The 24011-nt window shown below is 41.4% G+C and overlaps 1 protein-coding gene across 1 annotated transcript in view; it reads left to right on the top strand.

Annotated features, from left to right (window-relative positions):
* Window positions 1-23646, top strand: part of UST (uronyl 2-sulfotransferase) — a 166323-nt gene extending 142677 nt beyond the window's left edge. The window contains exon 8 of the mRNA XM_055810885.1: window positions 19581-23646. Coding sequence (XP_055666860.1) covers window positions 19581-19864 — 284 coding nt within the window. The 3' untranslated portion in view covers window positions 19865-23646. The remainder of the gene's footprint in view (window positions 1-19580) is intronic.
* Window positions 23647-24011: the final 365 nt, after the last annotated feature.

The following is a 24011-nucleotide window of genomic DNA, read 5'->3' as shown; positions in this document are numbered from 1 at the left end:
AGCATTAGTTGTATCTCGTAAATAATCCAGGGTCACTGATGACAAAACACCACAAACATTTTAATGACAGACAATTAAAGCTTGCAATGACAGTTCATTCCTTCTTGACCAACTTATTAAATAAAATCATAATGCTATTTTAATCAGTATCATTCCGGCTAAACCTCTGTTAACTGCTTCTGCTTTAAAAATAGCATTTCAATAAAAATTATAACAGATTATGCAAACTGCTTCTTTGACCTCTGTTCAGGCAACAGAAGGCATAGAGGAGGAGGCAGACAGCCATTAAATCCCAGGTAATAAGCCTACTTCTGTTCCCAGCTGCAGTTCCAGTACATTTGCACAGGTCTTCATTTCACCTACATGGAAACTAGCAAGTTGCACAAGGTGTCTGAGGCTGGAATCTGAAAAAATTTTGTCAATCATGGGACCAAAGCAACTGAGAATTTAGCTTGATTATCATTGTGTCCCACAGTCTGTTTTCAGGGTTAGTGTTTGGGCAAAAGCATCTTTTAACTGAAAACCAAGCACATTTGGCATTGAAGTCACAGGAGCAGTGTGAAGCAGATCACAGAGCTGACTATTCACTTTGCTTTTAGGAGCATAATAATATTTTCAGTCTTCAGAGAAAGCTATTGTATCTTTCCCTCAGACAAATTGTTAAGTCCTGCCCATTGTATCAGTGATAGAATAGGCTACAGGTCAAACTGATTATTCTTATCCCTGAGGCATCTTGCAAGAGCAATGCGAGTACTGTGAGACAGTATCTTTGATGGTTCAGAAATGTTTTGAAAAATATTCAAGTTAAAGTAACTACAGAAAAGAGATGGAATTATAAAACCACTTTTACCTGTAATTTTTTGTACACTAGAGACAAGCAGCCATTCCTAAGGAACTACTTGGGGGTTCACATATACATTGCAATTTAAAATCAAGTTTTTACAGTGATACAAGTGAGCTGCTGTAAAATAATTAAATGCTGTAATAATTAAAATGAGGAAAACATGAAAGAGCATAAATTCTGACAAGTTAGGTGTGAAATTATAACAAGGCACTTTATGGCATTCAGCTTGCTGAAGGCATTAAAGCTAATACCAAAAGGTTTTTTTCAACCACATCAGAACTTGGTGGCCCACCAGAGAGCTGGAAAGAGAGAGACAGTAGGTAGCTGGGAGGAGTGACAGGGAAGCGTCCCCAGGGAAGCGACATACCCAGAGTACATCTGTAAAGAGGCCAGTTTCTCCCAGAGAGCACAGTGCGTTGCACTCCAGGTCATCTTAAGACCACTAGTATTACTATTAGAAAAGAAGGGAAGGTATTACTAGAATAAATTCCAGCAAAGTGCAAAAGTTGGCCCTTGATTACGAAGTTATAAGAATTAAAATGAAGGAAATATATTAGCAATGTAGCTCTCAGCTGCTACACAGGAGTCCTTTTGGTATGTCTCCCAGCCATCACTCCTGAGGGGGTAATGTGCTCACTTGAGCATAGCTTCACACCATGCCTGTGCTCCTTCCTCCGAGCCCATTTGCTACCTGCCTTGGAGGCAGTTTGTGGTGCTGAAGAGCCAACCCCTCGCTCTTCCAAGAGTGCGTCTTTCTTGGAGTTTATGCTCCCTACTTCCTTTCCCATTTGGAATTTCCCAGCCTTTTTGATCTGTCCCTCTTGAAAACTTGCTCTCCCAAGAAGCTACAGCAAGAGAAGAGGGTTTTACTTAATATGGCTAGGAAGATTCCTTTTTTCTTCTTTTTCTCTGTTCTTGGAGTAGCATCACAGATTTACAGTTGCAGTAAGAAACAGCATCCTCCCCTCTGCTGCTCATCTTCCCTGTCTCCTCCCTTTCTTCCAAATTGCATTCCCATTGTGTTCCTTAATTAGTATCTTTCCAGTTACGCTGCTTTTTCGATCTCCAACATTTGCACAGTTGTTACTGTGCTTTGTAAATCTCACCTTTTGAGCTGACTCATTCTGAATAACTTCAGTTACTTGCAGATGCCATCTATAATACAGGTAACAGATTTTCTGTTAGGGTGGCATATTTTTCTCCTCAGCTGTCTTTACTCCTTGGCAGCATCAGGAGTTCTGCTGCCAGAGCTAGTACTCACCAAGGATCTCTTTACTGAAACTGCCAACTCTGCGGTGCGTCCTGTCATTCAGTCAGCAGCTATATTGGAAGAATGGAAGGCAGTTAACATGGCTTCAAGCTTTTAAAGGGTTCCAATGGTCACCTGGACAGCAACGGATGAAATAATCCAATTTCTGTACTGGTAGGGACTGTAATGAAGAATGGCATTAATGGACAGTTGGGAAAAGTCAGTATGGCGTTTTTAGAGCCCCACAAATCAACTAGTTCCTTGAAGGAGTTGACAGGTACAGGTGTGATTTTCAGCAGGATCTCTGTCCCAAAGCTCTTAAAAGGTGTCAGGCTATGAGAAAGAATGTTCTCCCACGGGATTAAATTGGTTAAGGAGGTAGGCATTAATTGTTCCATAGTCTTCCCTTACTTTAAACAAGGAGGGGAGTCCTGCTCGGGGCTGTGCTCCAGCCTGGGATAAATGTTCTTTTAAAAAGATGAGACTGAGGCGAGAGAGGTCACTGTCAGTATGGAATTACCGGTAAGCAACAAGAGCAACGCTGAAGTGTTTTAGTAATCGTAACAAAGCAGTGTATTAAAATTCAGCTTGTGTGCAGTTGATAAGGTCTGTCCTCAGCACTCAGGACTGCAGCCTGCTGATGCTCTGGGTCCTGGTCTGTGTCCAGGTCGGTAGGAAGGTGCACAGATTTGTCAGATGGGTGCGTATTTTTTTATGCACAGGGAAGCAGTCCTCCACAGAAGAAATTCTTATGTGAAGCTAGATCAAGCCATGGCTGTTTTTTCCAGATGGCAGAAAATGATGACGCAGGATAGAAAAGCTAAATCCCAGCTAAATCTCAAGAGCAGCTGAAGGAAAGACGTTCACGTTTGAGGTGCTGCCCTAGCTGCAAAGCGGGGAGCTCATACAGCTGTGGTTCTGATCTACATTAAATCGTAGGTGATTCAGGAGCATCAGTACGTACTTGCTTTTGCTCCAATTTATCCATTCTCTTTCAAGTCCACGTTCTGGGTAGGCAAAAGGCATCAAGGATGACAGTGAAGCCAAACAAAGTAATTTTCTGTAGAAAGACCAGGCCTCATTTGCCAGCTAGACTTACCAGAAAAAAGAATGAAACTGTTGAGTTGGTCTCTGGTTTTCTAGCAGTGAGCAGCAGCTGTTTTGGTAGCAGTAGCAGCAGCTCATATAACAAATGTTTCATGATGAATGCAAACAAAAGCCAGCCCTGAAATTCCAGCTCCGCTATGTACGCATAAAATATAAAACCAGTTCAAAATAACATAATACTCAACTTAAGGGATTTTTCTCCCCCTCTAAATAAATTCCATATGAGCATTAGTGTTTAGTCTGCTTGGTTCTCCGGGGCTCACCCAGAAAACATTTTTATTATACAGGCTGAGGGCAAAAAGTGAGCATAAAAACAGACCAAGAAAAAAATACTTTTAAAAGAAGTGCACGTGCAAAGAGGTGTGTGGTTTGGGGGAAGGTTTTGAGAATACCAAACATGCTTACTGGATTGAAATTACTGCTGATGTTTGTGAGTTGGCTGAATTCACTTGCCTCCAAAATAGGTCTTGGAGGAATTCTTCATGCACCTCCACGCAATTTGGTTTCTGGAGATGGCTTGTGGTTTTAAAGACATCTACATGTGAGAAGACTGTTATGCCCTCTAGCATGAATGGCTTTCCAGATAGCTAGTGGGAGGATTTCTGGGGAATGCAAGCTGCTGATGAGTGCATACTCAGGGGAAATGAGGGTATTGGAGAGAAAGGAAAATATAATAATTGGAGACTCAGGAGAAAAAGAGCTATCCAGGGGGCAGTGCCTTAAATTGTTATCTTCCTCCAGTTGTTCAAGTTAAACAAGTGAAGCAGGGAGCATTTACCCATCCCTCCCTGCTTTGCTGCTTGCTGAAAGTCTGGAGCAGCATCTGTTGCCTGCCCACACAAGCACTCCCACTCTGTTCTCAGGCCCTGAAATACTCTCTCTTCACAATCAATTTTCTTTCCCCATGGCTTTCTTAGACTCCTCTGGTCAGACTTCTCTGCAACTATGGGTTTAAACAGCTCTGTGCATCCACCATTGGAAGAAACTTTATTTCTTGTGTTCTACCAGATCAGCGATAAAACAATATACCCTATTCCTGTGCCTGTTGCAGTGTGATTCCATCTAATACTTTTTGTGTAGTGAAAATCTGAAACCAGGTAATTGTAGCAGTCTGTCTTCTTCCATAGTGTTTCTTTCAATTGAGTTTTGGTGGGTCTGTGAAGTGGTGTTCCTGTGTGATGCATTGCTGGCCTTAGGCTACGTGTGTGTACCTGTGAGGCGTTATGAGTATCATATCTTTGGTATTACCAAGCATGCAAATGCAGGGCTCAGAACAAAATCTGTATGCTCGTCTTGGTCTTTGCTCCTCTTGCTGCTTGTCTGCTTTGATGAATTACCAAACAAACAGCTACGCGATTTGATTTCTTGCTTTTTGTGGAGTGGAAGGGGTAAAAAGAGATGCATAAAGAGCACCGTTGAACCTAGCAAAAAAAAAAAAAAAAAAGAGGAGAGAGGGGCTGGGTTTTTCTGTTGTTTACTTGTTTCTAGCCACAAAGAAGCACAACACAAGTTACTGGGAGAGCCCAGTGCTTGGTTGTGTTGGGCCTGTGTTGAGGGAAGACGTGGAGCACGCTGGTGTCGCTGCAGCAGAGTATCTGGTGTGTGCCTGCCTTGCAAGAAGCACATGTGTGCACAGTCTGGCCGGAGCCCCCGGTGCTTTGCAGAGCTGCACTCTCAGGGCTTGCGGGATGTTAGGAAGTTTGGAGGTTTATGGCTTGGGCAAGAGCATGTGCTTTTTCTGTTACATAAAATGAGAGTGCAGGGTTAATGTGTGGCTGATGTATAATATACATCTCCTGAAAGCTAGTGGAAATTGGATGTGACAGGAATGAGAGTGTAGCCAAAGCAAATTTATTTAAAATGTTGAATGAAAATATTCGTAGAAAACTCCATTTTAACCTAAGTACCACTAAATATTTTGCTGGACGTTGAAGTCTTATTTTTATTTTTTAAGTTTTTTTCCGCTCTCCGCTGTCCCTGTAAGTGCTCTGCCAATTTCACAGTAGCTGTGACTGATCTTTGAAGGGTCTTCAGGCAGCTGACAAACCTGATTTACTTCACTGGGTATTGACACTACTTAATGTCAGATGCTTAAATTATGTACCAGGGAAACTGAACTCTCTGCATGATCAGTGAAGAGAAGTAAATGGCTGTTTATCTCTCTGGGGGATTGTTTGATGCCCTGAGTGGCTGCCTGGAGTTCAGCGGAGTATTTCTCACTCGTGCTCTGTACCAGTGTACAGTTGGGTAGAGACGGATGCTGCCAAGGAGCTGGTATGCAGTAATTGTTTGTAGGAGCAAAGATGAAGTATGCATATAAAACCAAAATTTATATCATGCCGCCTTAGTGCCCTCCTTGTCTATCCAACAGATAGATCTGTGCATCGAGTGCTATTTGAGCCAAGCTTTTGGTGGAATTTTGGGGGGCTTTTTTGTGGGCTTTGTTTGGAGCTTTTTTAGCACCCTTGGTAGTTTCTTCTCTTGCAGTGTTTCCGAGAGCAAAGTCTATGACCTAGTTCCCTGTGGGGCAGAGAAACGCAGAAGCCCAGGACTTCCTTGCCAAGAGCAAAGAAGACAAATGAAGAGGAAGATCTATTCTGGTAAACTCTGAAGAAACCTCTGTGTGGTGACCAAAGCAGCTGCTAGAACAGTGCTTAGCATGAATGAACTGCAGAAGGCAGGAAACCGGGAGAAGGAGTTGGATAGTAAAACTATGAAGGGTTCTTGAATAGGGTGAAGCATAGCAGGACCAGCTGGGGTGGGGATGATGGTCAAACCAACCTGCTCAGGTGTTCGGCAGCAAGGTAATTTCACCAGTTGCTTCCTCCATGTTCTCTCCAAGGTTTTTTGGATACAGCACATGAGATGCGTCTCTGGTCTTGCGCTGTCCGCAGCTTCTGTTGCAGTTGGAGGAGTCCTCAATCTGTTTTTCTGCACTGAATCCTAGTTCATAGGGACTAGCGTCTGTCCAGTTTCACCATAAAGGTATCAGGTAATAGAGTTTTCCACGTCTTCCTTAGGGTCATTATTTCAGGAATTGTTGATCTCTCAGGTGTGGAGGTTTTATTCCCCTCTAGATTCTTATCCTATCCGTTCCCATTCTTAATTTACTTAAGTGGTAAATTCAGTGGTAAATTTTGAGTGCTTGTGATGGCAATCAAAAGCCATTAAAAGACAGGGTATAATCTGGGAATCCTGGATGCCAAACAGCATTTTGAAGAGGTCATGATCTTCCCTGGTTACAGGTACTTGGTTTAGCCCATGATTTTGTGTGTTAAACCAATTGATTTTCTTCAATGGCCAGGTGAGGTGCTTAGTATGAAGGATGTACACTCATTTCGAGCACAATGAAACAGATTTCTCTTGTTAAGATTATTTTGTTTTGTTTGCAAATGACAAATTGTTCTTTCCAGTCAGCATTGTGAAAAAGGGTGAGATGAGTGCTGCTGGTGCCCAAGCCCTGGAAAGAAAGGCATTATCCTGATAGATGTGTATATATATATGCACACACACATATATAAAAACATCCTGATATACATATATATACGTCTTGATATACCAAGAACAGCAAGAAGGCACTGCAAGCCCTTTTTGTAGTCAACAGTTTTCACCTCTTATCAGCAGAAAATAACAGGGACAAATTGCAGCTTGTACAGCTTTGCTGGTTTGGTGCAGATATGCCAGTGCAGGTGGCTGGTTGCAAGAAACCTCGGTCTGTCGTCTTATACTTCAGCAAACAGCTTACCAAAAATGTTAACCCAGTTCATCCAGAATTTTCACTAGCAGAAGAGCAGTGAAATTGCAAAGCACATTTATCTGTATAATGAAATTGAACATTTGCTTGGCATTGTCTTCTGCTGCTGGTAGAATATGGTCTGAGGTCCCTGGCAGGCTCCAATACTTTGCAAAACACATTATTTAGCCTATTTTAAGGGCAGACTCACCACTTAGCTAAAGGTTCTGCTTTGAATCGCTGAAAATTATTTTCCTTGGTGGATGTTTTTGCAAGCTACTTGTAGAAATCAATGGTTTGAGCTCCTGCTTAATTCAGCTATTCAGTTCACAGGCTGCTTCTGTTATCCTTCCAGACCACATCTTGGTGTACATCCCACTTGGGCTACAGGTTTTGTTTTTAACAGAAATAGAAAGTTAGCGCATAGACACTTTGTATCTCATGTGCAGCAAGGGAAATTCTCCAAGTCCCAACACATCTTTTCATATTGTATACACATGTGTGAATAATTTTGTGAAGAAATGGCACATGATACATTGGTATATTTTATTAGCAATTGGCAATGCCAGACCAACATTTTGATTTCAAAGTGATGGCAGAACTTACACAGATTGCCACTGAAATCAAAGGACAAATCTAGCACCACATCCCTGTTTCTAAGTCTTAGCAGACAGACTGGTTAATTGAAGGAAAAAGAGATACAACAAAAGTATTTTGATAAACAGATGTCACCCACTTTAAAGTGTGGAATCTCAGTTTAATCTTTCCCATGCTACATAAATAGTCCCTTCACTTCCTTCAGCCTTGTGGTTTTTCATCCTGCTGTTATTCAGACCAAATGAAGAAAAAAGAAAAAAAAAAAAAAGTAGTTATATTTATGAGGATTCTATATTTGCTCAGTTTAAGGGTTTTCATTTCTTCAATAAATGCTCTGGGAATATGCCAGAAATGCTGTCAACCACTGTGGCAAGCAGATGGATGAAGTTTCAGCTGAATGTGAGGTGCCCAGGTTACCGTGTTTAGAAACTGTTGACTGTAGTCACTGGCCACATCAGAGTAGCCTGTGAGGAATGTATTTTTAAAGAGCTTGGAGTCAGAATTTCATATCTCTAGTACCCACAGTTTTACATGAGAACTTGGACTCCATCTAGATCTGTATATTTAGCACTAAGACAAAACCTGATTGCATGCATTGGTCTCCCAGCGAGTGCTGAGCGTAGGTCAGAACATGCACCTTAGGGCTCTTCTGCCATGGGTAAGTCCATATACACATCCAGCGCGATAGGTGTCCCTTCTACATATGCCAGGCCTCCCAGAGATTAATTTTTCATTTTTTGGACAGGCCTTTACAAAGCTCCCTTGATTATTTTTTTTGCATTGTTTTCTGTTACTGTGGAAACCCTGAATATGTACCATTCTCTCAGATAGTTTCTTCATCATGTTTTTAATCATGTTTTCCACAGAATTTTATTAAAATATTCTGGGTTTTTTAGAAAAAATAATATATTCAGTGGTGTCTGCAGATTTTAAAAAGCCGATCATTTATGGTTTCAGGATTTCTTTGAACCATTAGGCAGGAGTGAAATTTAGGCATATATTCTTCTGGTAAACTTAGCAAATGAAATAGTATTTCATAGATTCAGAATCAGGTTTGTTGTTTTGAGGAATATCTGTTGAAATTGGGCACTGAAATGTTAACTCTTGGTTCTTAATGGTATTTTCTGTGTTACGTTACCAGGTAAGTTAAATTTACTTATAGGTTTCCCTCTTGCTTTTAGAATTAGACTGTAAAGTTGAAAAAAAGTCTTGCGCTGAATTGCCTTTTTTGTTAAAGTAAAAGAAACAGTCTCAGTGTGTGCTTTGACACAAGCAACAGTTCAAATCTGTGGTAAAGGCACATAGGTTGTCATTTACTTCTGATTCTTAAATATTAAAAAAGTTAAAATTAGTTACATTGTATGGCTTTTTAACCACAAATTACAGCATTTTCCATTAATTGTTTGCAGCTCTAATCATACCATCTCAAAAAGCATCTGACGGAATTAGAAAAAGTGCGAAGCTGGGGTCAGCCCACCACAACAGGGTTTCTCTCTTTATCTTGATGAAATTCAGTGTTGCATGTTTTCTGAATAATGTCAGGGGCCTTTCTTTTGCCACTCCTGAAGATCACAATGTAAAAAATCATGTTCTTCAACAAAAGCCTGGTTTTTTGCAGGTTTAGTGCTCGTTTTAATATCCTCACTTCCTCCCAAAATTTGTTTTCTTGGAGAGCTCTTCCTAATTGCTATCGCATCCTTCCAGGTTTCTATCCCATTTTATCCTTCTTCAGGGGTATTAATGTTGATGTATGCCCATAAATACTGAAATGGAAAGAGGGAGGGGTTTGTGCGGTATAACCTGGAAGCATGTTAGTCATTATGCTAGGGCTAGTATTGTCATTAAATCAAAACAATGCAGTTATCCTGGAAGCTTTGATACTAGCCAGTCTCTCTAACACTGGAATGAAACTACTAATTGAAACACTGCAGACATAAGACAATTTGCAGGACTAAGTGCAGGAGCAGTGGCTTTTTATACCCTGTAAATCTCCCATTCTGATCCAAGGGTGTTTTCACAGTACTCAGCTAATTCCTTTAATGTGCAATAGAGTTAAGGCTACTAAGAATATACTTCCTGTAAACAAGGTGATAGATGGCAGAACGATGTGCCTACATATCTCTTCCCTGTCAGCACAGTAATACTAAATGTGAGTTGAGTTAAAAAGGATCATTGACCAAACTCTTGTTTCCTCAATGGATTGCTTTTGGTGCTGACACACGAGCAAGAACGGTCAAGGTGTGCTGGAGCTGATCACAGAAGTCACTGAAGGCAGGTGAGGGAGGCTGGCTGCTGCTGGCTGGTGCAGATGCATGGGGTGCATTGGGAGGTCGTCTTCTGCAAAGATCTTGGTCTCATAAGTATGTGTCAGAAATGACATTTCCCCCTTGATTCAGGAGGAAAATCTGTTGCCCGGAATACAAAGCAAGTACGTGCATGTGTAAATTTCAATGGTGTTTGAACAGCATCTAAGCACCAAAAAATGTCCTGTACTCACTTATATTAACCTAAGCAGATTAAGATCACACTTCTCCTTGAATTGGGGCCTGCTTCTGAAAACTGTCAGGCATAAAAATAATTGCTGTGGGAAGCCTCCTGCCACAGCTCACTGAGACACAATCTTGTGACACAGCCTCTGAGGCAGTTCACCTCACCCAGGCACTTCAGTGCTCGGAGTCAAACAGGTCACGCCAGACCCAGGGATTTTCTTCTACCTTTTCAAGTCCTTTTCATCCCTTGCCTGTGGCTGTGCTGCTGCAGTGCTGAGGTTGGACGAAGAGCCACTGCATCTCTGTATAACCTCTGCAACAGCATCTGCCTCTGAGGTTGCAGGGAGGCGCACAACCTCTCGACTTGCAGTGAACCCCACATGTCCCAAGCTCCCCATCGCAAACCAGGGCTGCAGGCTCTGCTACAGCGACACCAAAAAGCCCAGGTGTGAATCCACCTTGGCTTGGGTTTAATGACTCTGTGGAAATGCAGCAGGAACCTCGGTCACTGTGAAGTCCTGAGAGAGCTAGATGTTTGACTTACCTATCTGTGGGACTCTTCAAGGTCTGCTTAGGTGCATAGAAATGTCTGCCTTTTTGTGAGTGAAGACGCTCACCCTTCACATGAGCTTGTTAATGCAGGCATGGAAGGGTTGCCTGGGCCTTCCTGGAAGGAGGAAAGACACTTTCTTGTTTCTGTTTCATAGTAACTTTGAGAGGCATGAAGACCCTGGCCGCCTTAGGGCTTAGCCCTGTTGAGACATTATACTTTGTCTTCCAGCATGAGCAGTAGAGAATCAAGACATTCCCTCTCCAGGAAAAGCATGGGGTGAGAATTGCATTAGCCACACTAGAAGATTACTCTCCTCTCCCAGGACTTCCAGTTAATATAATTGCCCTTCTTTTTAGTTTTTTCTCTTGCTGAAACAAGCCTGCCTGTGTTAAACAACAGACCCTTTTCCTCGGTTTTGGCCAGAGGAGGAGGCCTTTGTCCCAATAGCCTGGCAGCTGGCCAAGGCAGTCGGGCTGTGGGCCAGGAGGGGGTGAACTTGAAAGGAACAGTGTGTTGTTTCTGCTCTGGTAGCATTCTTCCTTCTTCACCAGTGCCTCAGCCCCTGGCCGCCTTCAGTCGCTCATTATACACAAAAGAACCTAAGGGCAAAAAGAGAGAATTTTCTCTGGACTGCCTGTAACTTGCAATAATAAGAAATAAAGCCATTTCAAGGCTTTCAGTTGTCTCTGTGCAGACGGAGTTGGGAGAAAATCTTAGAACTGGCAAACTTTCTCACAAGGGAGAAGAGAACTTACAGGGTTTTTTTTCCTCCATTTTAATAGCAGCTTTTGTACAGTAATGTACATCATCCTGTCTACTGGAAGTGGTTTGTACCAGAACTGGTTTTACCTTGGCAGCGTATAAATTTTGTTATTGGCCGTTACTTTAGTCCTAGTTAGTATTTTTGCTTTTGTTTCTCATTTCAGTAGTTATTCTTATATAAAGCAGTAAGCAGTCATACGCATGCTCTAGGAAGACAGGAAGAGACAGCGCTTGGGGTTAATAATTATTTAAGGCTGTGTTCTCAAATTTCTTTTGAAAAAATGTAGTGTTCACATTCCTGCAGGGACCGATACTGCAGAGTGGTGACCACTAGTTTGGAACAGCCAACAACTGGGAAAGGTAGCAAACTAGGTGTTCAGACATCTTCCGAAAATGACATTCACACTGAGGTACCGCAAAGACACTGACAAAAAGGTTTTCACAAGTGGAGCTTCCGACTTGGAAGCTGACACATGCAAGACATTTGGAACTTCATCTGTGAAAGACTTGGATGGATCATTGTGTCATTCAACTTGGCTCCTTGTGTGCTACAGGCACCACACAGTTTCTCTTACTTCTGCACAGAGATCAGTAACTGGAGTTGGTTAAGTTATCCAGTGTTGATGCAGAACTATCAAGTGATAGCAAATCAACTCTTCTGTTTTTTGTCTTTTGTCTTGTCACCTTCACCACTTTAAAAAGCTGTGCCTTACTTGCAGTCCGCGTTTCTCTGGTTTCTGCTTCCAACCCTTCAGCATCCATAGTTGTCTCACCATGAAAATATGCAGATTCTGTAAATAAGTCACCTCTCAATCTTCTTTTTTTTTTGTAAGCTGACCAAAATGAACTTATCATCTTTCTCTGAAGTGTCCCTTCCAACCCCAGTGTTCATTCTGAGGCTGTTTTCATACCCTGTCTAATTTAGGATGTGGTTACAAAACTGGATACTCTGTGCCAGTGTTGCACTCATCAGTACTATATATGGAAATAAAGACACCTCCACCTCGCTCCATCCCTCTTACACATCTGAAGAATGCTTCTTCCATCGCTTCCTTTCTGTGGACAAAAATCATAAACAGCAGTCTCCTGTGATTCAAAACACAAAGCAAGATGCCTGCTCTAGGTTCTCAAGTCCCTGGCTGTATCTCTGCAGATTTTCTGCATAACATACCTGTGGTGAAGCTTTTCCTGCTCGTGAGCATGGCTGAAATTTGTCTCAATCACTGCAACTTTATCTTCTCTCTGTAAAAAAGTAATAATGCTAGTATCTGCGTAACCTACTATGCAACACTGTTCACAAGCAATGTGTAAGAACCTGTTTTTGAAGTCAGATCCAGATTTGACTGGATCTGTTCAATAATACTTGTACAGCTATAAAAGATACATTAGAAATTGCATACAAACTGCGACCATAGTAATTCTTTCGGCAACTCAAACTAGACAATCCTGGCATTTCCTCTGCAGATAACTTTGGTTTTGGCACCTCCAACTCTGTCTAGTTCAACTTAGAAGTTGCTTAACAGCAGTAAAAGTACCTGACCACATTTTCATAAGAATCTGCCTTTTCGCTCTACCAATGTGGGTTAATTTTCAGCTTTTGTTTTTTTCCTTCTGTGTTAGCTTACCTTAGCTGGGAATGCAACATTAAAGTACACCAAGTAAAGGAGTCTCTTAGAAGATCCTGTTGAGATTTGCTACTTGACCACATGTAAGATACAGCATGTTTCCAGACTGAGGCAGCAGCAGAGGCAGTGTGTGGGACAGGAGGGTTGGCTGAGGTATCCCTTGCAGCTGGAAATCCACGTTGTTGGATCCACAGCTCGGAACTGGTAGGAGCAAAGGCATAACACTGTGAAGTTTCCAAGAGGAGAGCTGGACATTTAATGATAAATACTTACCGGCTGGAGAAGAGACCTCAGAGAGTGGTAGATGTTTACAGAGTATGGAGAAAGTTATATATTTGCTTTGCTGAGTGTGTTGTAAGGCAAGTGTTTCATAATAGTGATATAATTCCTTTAATAGCTGGAGTAGTATTTCAGAGCTCTATTGAACGCGTATCACTGTTACATTGTCCAGCTGACAGCCAGACCAGTGCAGTGTTGACCTCTGCAATATATTCCCAAAATATGTTACTTTCATACTGTAGGAAGATGTTTGTTTATTTTCAGCCTTATTGGCCCAAAGTACTTCTAACATGAGTACTTTGTGTGCCACAGACCTAATATTATTCTTTTTTTTTTCTTTCATGTTTCTTCCTTGTTCTGGTTTTGTGACATACCTCCTTGGTGTTTACATCCTTGAGCATTAGTAGTTGTTTGATGATGTGTTTTTCAGATTATCTCTGTGAGATCTTCCTGTCTAATCTCTGTTTTGGCATCCCTTCATTTTTCTCTGCCAGGTTATCATTCTTTGAGCTCCCTGCATTTTGTCCATGTTAATGTTAATAATGGAATTATATGAGGTTAACAGTGACATTCTTCCCTCTGGTTTCCTTAATCATTGTAGTGTAAGAAAGAAGAAAGAGCATTGTTGTAACTGTCTCATCTAGTTCAGTCTCTGTCACTGGTGGCCATCATTTTGCAGCATCTGTGCTAATTACAGTCTGGTGTATTTGCTTCCAAGATTCCTGTTTGATAAATAGGATGTCTGATTTGCCTAGGATTGCAGTCTCTGGAGTTCTAGGTGTTTCCATGACCCCTGGAGTGCTGTCCTCTCGGAGGGTTCCATATCTGACCTTTAGGGGACAGGTCATTGCTATGTGCCAGTGGGCTACAGTTCTCCTAATCCCCATTGTGCTTTCAATGTCATTCCATGTTATCAAAGTGGCACAATGATTTGAGACAGAAACGCTAAAAGAAAGAAAGCATTGCAAGTGAGCCTAGCATAACTGTCCTCCATATGCACAGAAGTGTATAATCTTTATCTACACATTGTTAAAACTTACACCTTATTTTGTTGATGTGAATAACTGAGAAGAGAGTAAACTAGCAAGTAAGGAGGTTAGTAACTGGGACTCATGGTGTTTCAGACAGACAAAGCAAGTAGGTGCTGTGGGACAAATTACCGCTTACTTTTTCATCAACTTTTGGTTTTAATACACTCCTTCCCAGTCAGCAGCTGTAAGGTTTTCTTTACTGTCTGTGCTTTCCTTTCGCAAAGTGAGCCTAGGCGAGGCGCTCAGTTGTGCAGCCCAGCCACAGTGCACCGTCCCTTCTCCCACCTGGGACCTGCCCCAGGCTCAGCGCACTCCTAAGCAGTAGCAGCCCAGTGATTATTGGAAAGACAGCACGCAAGCCAAACACATCGACGTCTAATCTGTTCTCCCAAAACCATCCTTTCCCAGAAATCCTTCAAAAGCCTAGCTAGAAATTTCAAGTTTGGAAAGCAGACCAATTGTGCCAGAAAATTCTCTGCTGAGCTGCGGTTAGATATTCTGGGGGGAGAGCATTTCTAACATAGCCATCAGAACCCTGTTTTAGCACCGCAGCAACTGCTTGAATGGCATATCAAGCAGAGGCCCTCACCAATTCATACGTCACATTTAACCACAGTGACATACATTTACTTCCATTTAAAACTGCGGAGAAGTAGGTATGTGCTGCAGCTCAGCTGCATGTGATTGAAACGCAGGGCCTCCCCGCGTAGTTCCAGGAAATGAGTTTGCTGTATCTGTGACAGCCATCGTGTTCACACAGCCCTAGAGCAGCAGAACTCGGTGTGGGGTTTTTCCACTGCAAGCATTAGCTGGGCAAGGCCACGGTTACACTTGCCTGCAGCAGTCCTGCGCTGGCTCCACTGGGTCACCTCTCCCTGCCAGTTCCCTGAGGGTGCTGGGCTCCCGGCAGTTTCATCCAGCAGCAGTGGAGCAGTGATGGGGAGCAAGCCTCTGCATCGCACCCACCAAAATGGCAGGGCACTGGAGAGAGCATCAGTCCAAAAATCTCTTCTGAGGTGGAGAATGCCTTTAGGATCATTTTGTCTAAATATGGCAATCCAAGGGGTTTTGAGCCACAAAGTATAAAAACCACTTTTCCCTATGGTTTGGATTGCTGCAATGAGTAATGCTGGTTTCTTAGTTTGGGAAAAAAAAAAAAAAAAAGTGAGAGTGCAGAAAGTAATAGTAAATATTCATTACCTGGTAACCCAAAAGAATTTAATTTTATTCATCCATATCTGCGTACCAATTTAGTCTTAACTCAAGGCATGAGCAGGCAGCACTGGGAGGTTGGGTTACTGTATAGTACGTTCTTTTTCGTAATTTAAAAGAATGCCAAAGCAAACACAGTTTAAAAAAAAATAACCCTAAAAAGTAAATGGTGTAGTTTGTTGCCCTCCATATGGTTAGCTGTCTCAAAGGTCATAAAACAGGGGTCCTTTGGTGGGACAGCTGGGTTTATGTAGCATATGCAGATTGTTATTTTGGCTTTAAGCCAGATCTACCTAATTTTTCCACTTTGCTTCTATGATGAGGAGAGGTGGTTAAGGTGACTTCAAGGGGCAGTTCTGTGATTTCATTCATATTCATATTAAAGAGCCTTTTAAAAGTATTTAAGATTTTAAACCAGTCTAAATAAAATTCAAGTGCCAAAAAAGCAAAGTTCACTTGTTTTATCGAAAGGCTGAGCCTGCAGCCAGGCTCAGCCCCTGTTTGCACCATCTGACAGCCAGCACCTCACAACTATTCATGCACTGCACTTGCAGATGATGATACTGTGAAGCAAACCAAGAGAAGCCAGAAAATCTACATTGCTCCTGTAGCCTTCCAGATTGTGGCTGCTTCTGTCTGTTTGTATGCATACATCTATAGATGTAGGTGTGTGCATAGAGCAAAGAATTGCACACATCCAGGAATACCCTGTGCCATGACTGCTGCAAATTCAGAGAAGTGTATTTTGCTGCTTTCTGGCTGCCCACCGTGAGGCTGGCATGCAGCACCTGGCTGCTTTGGCAGATGGGGTGCCAGCAGGCTGCTCCCTGCCTGGCACACCACCCCTCTGGCTGGTCCTGCCCCACACTGGCCACCAACCCCCCAGGAAAACAGTCCAGTGCTTTTCACCTTGTCATCCTTGGCAGCACTCCTGGGCTGAACACAAGTGCCTCTCTCTGCTGGGAGGAGCAGCCACCGAAGAGAGCTGGAGCTGTAAGAAGTGGCTTTTCCTGCTTAAAGTCCTGGAGGGATCATATAAGTAAAGAGCTTTTTCCAGCGACGTAAATGGAGTTTTCTGTAACAGAAATAACCTATGTAAAATAAAAATGAAGTTGGCAAGCAGTATAAAGGCTTAAGCTTAATAAGTGCAATATTTAGTAGTGTATATTTGCTGCTGAGTTTGTAAAGAAAACCAGACTGCAGAGCTGGCGGGAGCTACCAGCTAAGTGCCAGAAAGAGGAATGTCTTGAAGTGTTCAATAATCATAAGGGAGCGTTTGCCTTCTCACCGCGGACAGACTGAGTACAGTGTCCTTCCTGGAGTGTAGTCATCTAATACCCACCAACGGCAACTTGAACAACTGACTGGGAATCTTTAAAAAGATGAGACGTTTCTTAGTCTATTCCAGTCTATGGGTATAGAGAGAGAATAAGCTCTTGGGGAGCCCAAATATTTTCAGCAAAAATATTTCACGCCCTTCACTAGCTACAGGTAGTGCTTTCTATGCTAATATCTATTTTAAATGCAAGCGTTTCATGATCCTTCCTCTGTACCTTTTCTTAGCTAGACAGCACATTAAAGATTGCTTCTTTAATTCAGTTTTTTATATTGTAATCATTTTACTCCTATCTAAATAGAACTATGCAAATTGATAAACTGTGAATAGTCAGTAACTATAGAGCATACATCACCATACATCAGTGTAATTAACAAAGAACTCTATGAAGTTGTTGAATTACTTATATATATATATATGAGTAGAGACAAGACTTCAGTGTAAAGAATTATGAAGTTTGGTGTAAAAGCTCTATTTCATTACAGAACAGCATATTTTAATTGTTACCAGCTAATGAAAACCATTCTTTCTACGTTTCAAATTACCCTGCTGTAACTGGTAAGCAAAACTGAGAGGGAGAATACCTCTTTCAGATACAACTTTTTTCTCCTGTACCAGATGTGTGTGATGCAATGTAGTCAAATGAATATGAGAATGTCCAGCTCAGCAGCAGCACTTGCTGTCTCATGTAGTATTATTAAAATGAATAGTTCTCGGCTGTTTTTCTTTAATTCCTTTACTCTGAAGTAGGAAAATGTGCGTCCATTGTCTGAAAATTAGTATCTGTTTATTTGTCTGGATATCATAAGCTATATGAACATTAATCTTTTAGAATTTATAGAAGGCAGTTCATGTTCACATAGCTGTGCTCTGCCCTTCTGTTGTACTTTTCAAGATGTAAAATCTTGCAAATACCAACTTTTTGTCTAAAGATCATTGCTGGTGTGTTTGCTAGCTGGACTTACTAATCTTTTATTACCTCTTGAAATAAATGGGTTTGCCTTTGCTTAAAATTCCTCTCTGCTCTAAAAACTTTCTCTTCGTTACTTCTTTTGGGTGAGCATATTGCTTGTGGAATACTAGGAACCATCAATCCATTGCTTAGTCTTACCTGTAAGCGATTGTGAAGCCCTGTTTCTCTGTAGAGCTGTGAAGCATGTGTTTAGCTTTGCTGGCAAGTGCTTCAGAAGACCCCAGTTAGGACTGCTCATGTGAGCAAAACTCTGCCCTTGATAAAATCCTATTTTGATTTAGGATCTCCATCTGGAAGTAAGAGTGGTCACTGCCACTGGGACGCAATTAGAAACATGAAATGTTCTTTGTTGTCTGCTTCCTTCTTGTAAGGTTTTTCTTTGCTGTGCTTCATAGCCTGACCCTTTAGAATTCCTCCAACCTGAAGCAATGTCTGACAATAAGAATTAGGTTTCCATATCAAAATCCAGCTCTTCTTCACTGCAACAGTTCATGTATGTAGTCAAGTGGAATATAGGGATTTCTGTTTGGCATTTGAGGCAATGCAAATAAAGGATATAAATACTAAGGAAAGAATGAGCAGCAGAAGCCAAGACATTATCCTGGAACAAAAACAAACAAACCAACCAGTTCTCATGCAGACCTTGCTGTTGTAGCAAAGAGCAAGGAAGTGAGGTAAGGACTGACAAGATTAAAATTAGTCTGTTGGCTTTATAGCATGGAAAATGGCCTTCAGATGTCCCCTAGTCAAATGGCTTCCCTCAGGAGAGAATCAATTAATCTGCTCTTAAAATCCTCCAGAGATACAGGTTTTGTAACTTGTGTGCTGTACTGCAGTGCCTAACCATCCTTGGAATTAAACAGGTTTTTTGCTATTGTCTAACTGGCATCTCCTTGCTTTTATGCAAGACGGTTCATCTTGCCATGTCTGGACCCAGGTGTACTCTGAGGCTATTACAGTCATGTCCATGGGCACCACGCTCTCTCAGAGTAACACCTAAGGCTTACTGGATTGGAGCCCTAGCTTTCAGAAAACTTGATTATAGAAGCTACTAGTTCATCAGTGTAACATTCATCACTACTTCTAAAGAAAGTTGCGGTTGTTAGGGGGGTTGCAGTGATGCTACAGGTCAGTACTTTCAGCTTTTTCTGTTCTGTTTTTCACAGCTCATTTTCAGTTACATTTCTGTCTTGGAGAAGAAGAAAATACTTAGGATGCTTTGACAGCCAGTTGCCATCTGGTAGAAAACAGCAAAATGATTGCCTTGAGTGTTTGCTTTATGCCTTGTTCAAATACATTAATCTCCGGTGGTACAATAATCTGTTGAGAGAGGAGACAAAGAGGCAATTCAATATTTTTGTTAGTAGCTCTAATTTTTTATCAACAATAAAGGTGATTCTATTTCAGTTTACCAAAGCAAAAGTTGTAAAAAAGTCAGGTGAAGAAAAGCATACTGAAATCTTCCAATTCCAGGGCACAACAGGAAGATGAATCTATAATTAACAGGTATAACAGGATGAGAGAGTCAGCAGGCACAGTCAGTCTTGGGGTGTCATGTGGTGATGCCAACAATGCTCCATTGTTAGCATGAGATAGATTCAGCTCGTTAAGTACCTGTTTAGATTTGAACAATAATAAAGCACAACTGGGACGTGATGTAGTATGCCACATAGGAAATTACATAGGTAAGGCCATGCCTTAATCTTTTTTTAAAAAAAAAAAAGAAAGTTTAGGTCTGATCTCATTAATGAGCACCCACCATGTTGCTTGTTTTTGGTGTTTCTTTACAGAACATAGGAAACTTGGCAATCTGACTGTGACAGTGAAAAAGACCGTCCCCTCTCCAGAAGCAATACAGATCCTCTACCAGCGCATGAGATATGAATATGAGTTTTATTACTATGTCAAAGAACAGTTCCACCTGCTAAAGCGCAAGTTTGGACTGAAGTCTCCTATCAGGAAACCACGTCCCAGACCCGAGTTCTTTATTCCTTCTCCCCTGGAAACAGAGGAACCGATAGACGATGAGGAAGAAGATGACGAAAAGTGGCTAGAGGATATCTATAAAAGGTGATGGATGGAAGAGCTATCCTTTCTCTTCTGGTGACCCCTGCAGCTTTCTTAAGATTTTTTTAATTATTATTAAAAGTATTTCCTTAAGGAACTATGTTATGCGCAGCAGCATTTGAAACGGAACAGAAGAAACCATTCCCACATGCTGAGGCCATCAGGAGATACCTGGTTTTGCAGGTTTGATTCATTATACGATGTTGACTCTATAGCGTCCTTGCTATAGCATAGTTCAAGAGAGAAGTATCTACTGTCTATCACAAAATAACTTTTGGAGTAAAAAATAGTCCTCTGGGAACCTGCAAAACATAGAAGAATAGATTAGACAGTCTTGAAAAGTAAATTTTACAGACTCTCATCTCTTTTTCTCCAGAAACAAGTGTTTATTGCATAACACTGTGGCACTAACTACGGCAGTGTGAACTACAGACGGTGAGCCATTTGGGAAAGGTGCCTCTTTCTGCCCAGAGCACACCAGTATCCTGCTGGTACTGTCAGAGCCATCGCCGTGTCTGTGCACATCCAAGGATAGCAGGCTCAGAAAGGGGCTCATAATGGCTTCTGAATTATCGTGTGTGGGAGGAGTGAGGCTGCTATTCTAGCAAATTAATATTAGTGGACTTAAGGCAAGTTATAGGAACAAGATGTTTGCGGTAAACCCTTCTAGAGTGGAAAAAGTTACCAGGTCAGTGAATGGCAACAACAGATGAAAAGTGCAAGGCAGGGTTACCTCAATGGTAAGAGTTTTGCTTATGCAGTTGAGTATGTTTCTATTAAACACTGAAGGAAAAAGTGCAGCATGCAGTTTTTATGTTCAGGAAGGTTGTTTTTAGATTTTTATTCTTATAGGTCACAAATCCAAAGAGATACAGAAAAAGTTACTCGTTAAACTTCCATGATCGGGAACTCCTATGAAGCATGATCAGTATTTCTGCAATTGCAGAATTTAGTTGTTCACATCTGAAGCTGAATGCAGCTGCCCTACTAATGCAAAGAGCAGACACCCGCTTCTAGCGTGGCTAAAAGTAAAATTAACAATATGGACATACACGACTTCTTTAGTTGAAATATTTTTGAATGATTAAACAAAGAGAAGCAGGTATGCTCTGTGAAACCAAAGCTGATTCAGTGATGCATTGTTAAGAGAGTCACTGTGAAAGTTGCCCTTGTTAATCACTACATTCTCAGCAAACACTAGAAAGGGGATGGGTGGAGGCTGGGAGGGGAAAGGAATAGCTCCAGCTCATGACATGGTGTGTCTGCAAGGTGTGTGTCCCCAGGGTTCCCTGTGACATGCAGGCTTGCCAGCTATTCAACAGCCTGCCGGGACTGGTGGTGCGGAAGTGACAGACCTGCAGGCAGCGATGGGCAGAGCTATTTGGCCATCTGCTCCGTAGCAGATTAAGGGTGATCTGGGGGGTCTTGATGAGGCCTTGGCCTCTTGCACACTGTTGTTGCCAGAGCAAGGTGGACTACTGGAGGATAATAGCAATTAATTCCTGTCCTAGAGCACAGGAAAGAAGCAGGGCCAAGGAGCTGCAGCTCCTTGCCAGGATGAGTCCCAGCAACACTTTAGCGGCAATGCACCTCTGTCCAACTCACGTCATTTCTCAAATACCTACCGGGCAATTTTTCTTCCTATTCTATGGCTGCCTCAGCAGTGTGTCTGCTGTCTGCAAGGTCATACTTCAGTTTGCAATAACAAGCAAAAGTTATTTTGTGATGGACAAGGCATATAAACTCGGACTAAGCTCGAATTTGCTTTCCAAGGGTTTCCTCTTCCACGAGCCTGCTGAGAGCCAGTAAACATTATGGCCCATCTCCATCACCAGTCAGTCTTTACTGTACCTACACGCAGAAAACAAAAATAAAGGAGTGCACTCATGTTAAGACAAGATGCTTGTAAATTACAGAAAATAATACATAGAAGATTCTGTTCTCGTTATTAACGTCCCAGGTTAGTGGTAGCAATGCGCTGCCACGAGGGATCATGTTAAAGAAAGCTGAAAATGGCACAGATAACAACTAACATATTAGCTAAAATATGAATCTGCTGCATTGTATATTTTAAGTGGTTTCTATGAAATTACATTGAAAGAGTAATGATTAGTTTACACACTGTGGAGTTGTTATATATTGGAAAGAAAACTAATATTCTCGCTTTCCTGAAATTCTGTTTGAATCCTTTTTGCCAGTGTTGTAACAGAATAATCAGTCACGTAACACATTCACCCTTCCTGCAAGTTCACTGCCGCTTACCATAAAGTCTATTTTTATCTGTTTATTTAATGGTATCTTCAGCCATCACTACTTATAACCTAAATACAAAACCTGTTTAATGATTTACGCGCTAGGTTTTAATGTTGTATTTTTTGTAACAATCAACCTGGCCTCTCTTCCTTGAATGGTACTTCATACATTTATCTGCCACATAGCATCTAAGATTCCTGGTCCTATGGCCTGTTTGTCTGTCATGAAATATATTTTACTTAATTGTTAAAAGGTACATTTTAAGCCGGTTAATCTTTGACTTATTTATTGAAACTTTTCAGCACATTCCAAATTCTAAGTTGCTCAGGAAGAAATTGATTTAAGTGGTTATATTTTGATCTGATGAATATTTCTTATTCCAAAAAGAAAATCATTGTTTGTAAGCCTTTAGCCCACGACAGCTTTGTAGGAAGTGCCATGCATGTGCTTGTAAATCTTTGTGGGGGGAAAAAGGCGGGTGCTTGACATGTATGAAAATAAGAAAACATATGTGTACATTAGCTTAGCTATAAATGAAAGCAACGTATGTTTTGGGATGAAATATTCTTTAACTTATTCGCTACCATCTCCTGAAATAGAAATAAGCCATATGACTCTTTATTTTTCAGTCCAGTGATGTTTAAAAATAAAACTTGTGCATTTCTTCCTAGCACCATAGCCCGCTTGCTTACGCTAGTTTTCTTGCCTGGGTACAGTGGCTGTAGGTAAGAGGACGGAGTTGCACCTAGCAGAGCAGGGCTGGATATGGCACAGCTTATCACCTGCTACTCGTACTTGAGCAGCGAGGTGGGGGCAGGTTGTTCCTGGGTTATTCTATGTCCTGAACGGTCTGGAGGTGTGAGAGTCAAGTCAGAATTATTTTACTCACCTGAGATGTGCAGTAAGTACCCTGAAGTACCTTGTCTCGTGTGCTTTGTGGCTGCGAAGTAAAAAGAAGTTTTATCCAGGAGAAAAACAGCTTGGTCCCCATACGCTGCATTTTACTAGACGTGGTATTCGATGGCCAGGCGTAAAAGCTCCAGTAGTCCAGAGTGATGCTGTAATGCAAGTGAAACATCAGTGCTTTAACACTAAAGAGAGATTCAACCATTGTTAAAATGCAGGATTCTGGAAAAAAATAAATTTTAGTCTTAAGTTCCAAGTGACAGTGACAAATGGTGCGGGTTTTTGTTCCTGTTTAATTTACTTCTTTTCCACATAAACTGCGCTGATGATACAAGGCTAAGTCTTGTATCTGAAGTGTTCTCTACTTAAATGTGGAGAAGTAGCTCGGCAGAACTGAAGGTATGTAAAATTGATGGTGTATTTGAAGCATTTCAGTTCCTTTGCAATTCTTTATCATTGGACCTTTGATGAATTGTTTGAATGTTATAATATAGAATGGTATGTAGTATCATAAAGATACAAACAAAATCACAAATTTTAAACACTGGAGAACAGATCTGTGCATTCCAGACAATGAATTCTTCCTCCTTTCAATACTTGATGTAATAAAAATATTTCATGTAAAGTGGATTTTTTGGCTTACAAACTGCATGCCAACTTGGGTCCTCTTATCAAACAAAAAAACATAGTCCACCAAAGAATAAAACTCTACGTCATCTAAAAAAAATAAAGGTCTGTGATTCCCAGTTAAGGGTAATGGTTCTCTGATCTTTCCTTCCATTTTAAGAAAGGGAACATCTGTGACATTAGACCGTGGCCTAAAACAACACAGCAACATTTTTGAGAGCTGGAATACTGTAATACAATACCACAGCATTCCTTCTGTTTTATTTTTAAGGAATCGGCCTTTATTGCAGAGTTCAGCAAACATGTAAAACACTGTTGATCAATCTGCTTGCATAAGCCAGGACCAGAGAAAAGAACTGAGCGTTGTT

The sequence above is a fragment of the Falco peregrinus genome, chromosome 7 (assembly GCF_023634155.1).
Source record: "Falco peregrinus isolate bFalPer1 chromosome 7, bFalPer1.pri, whole genome shotgun sequence".
NCBI lineage: Eukaryota > Metazoa > Chordata > Aves > Falconiformes > Falconidae > Falco > Falco peregrinus.
This window is presented reverse-complemented; position numbering and strand designations above follow the sequence as displayed.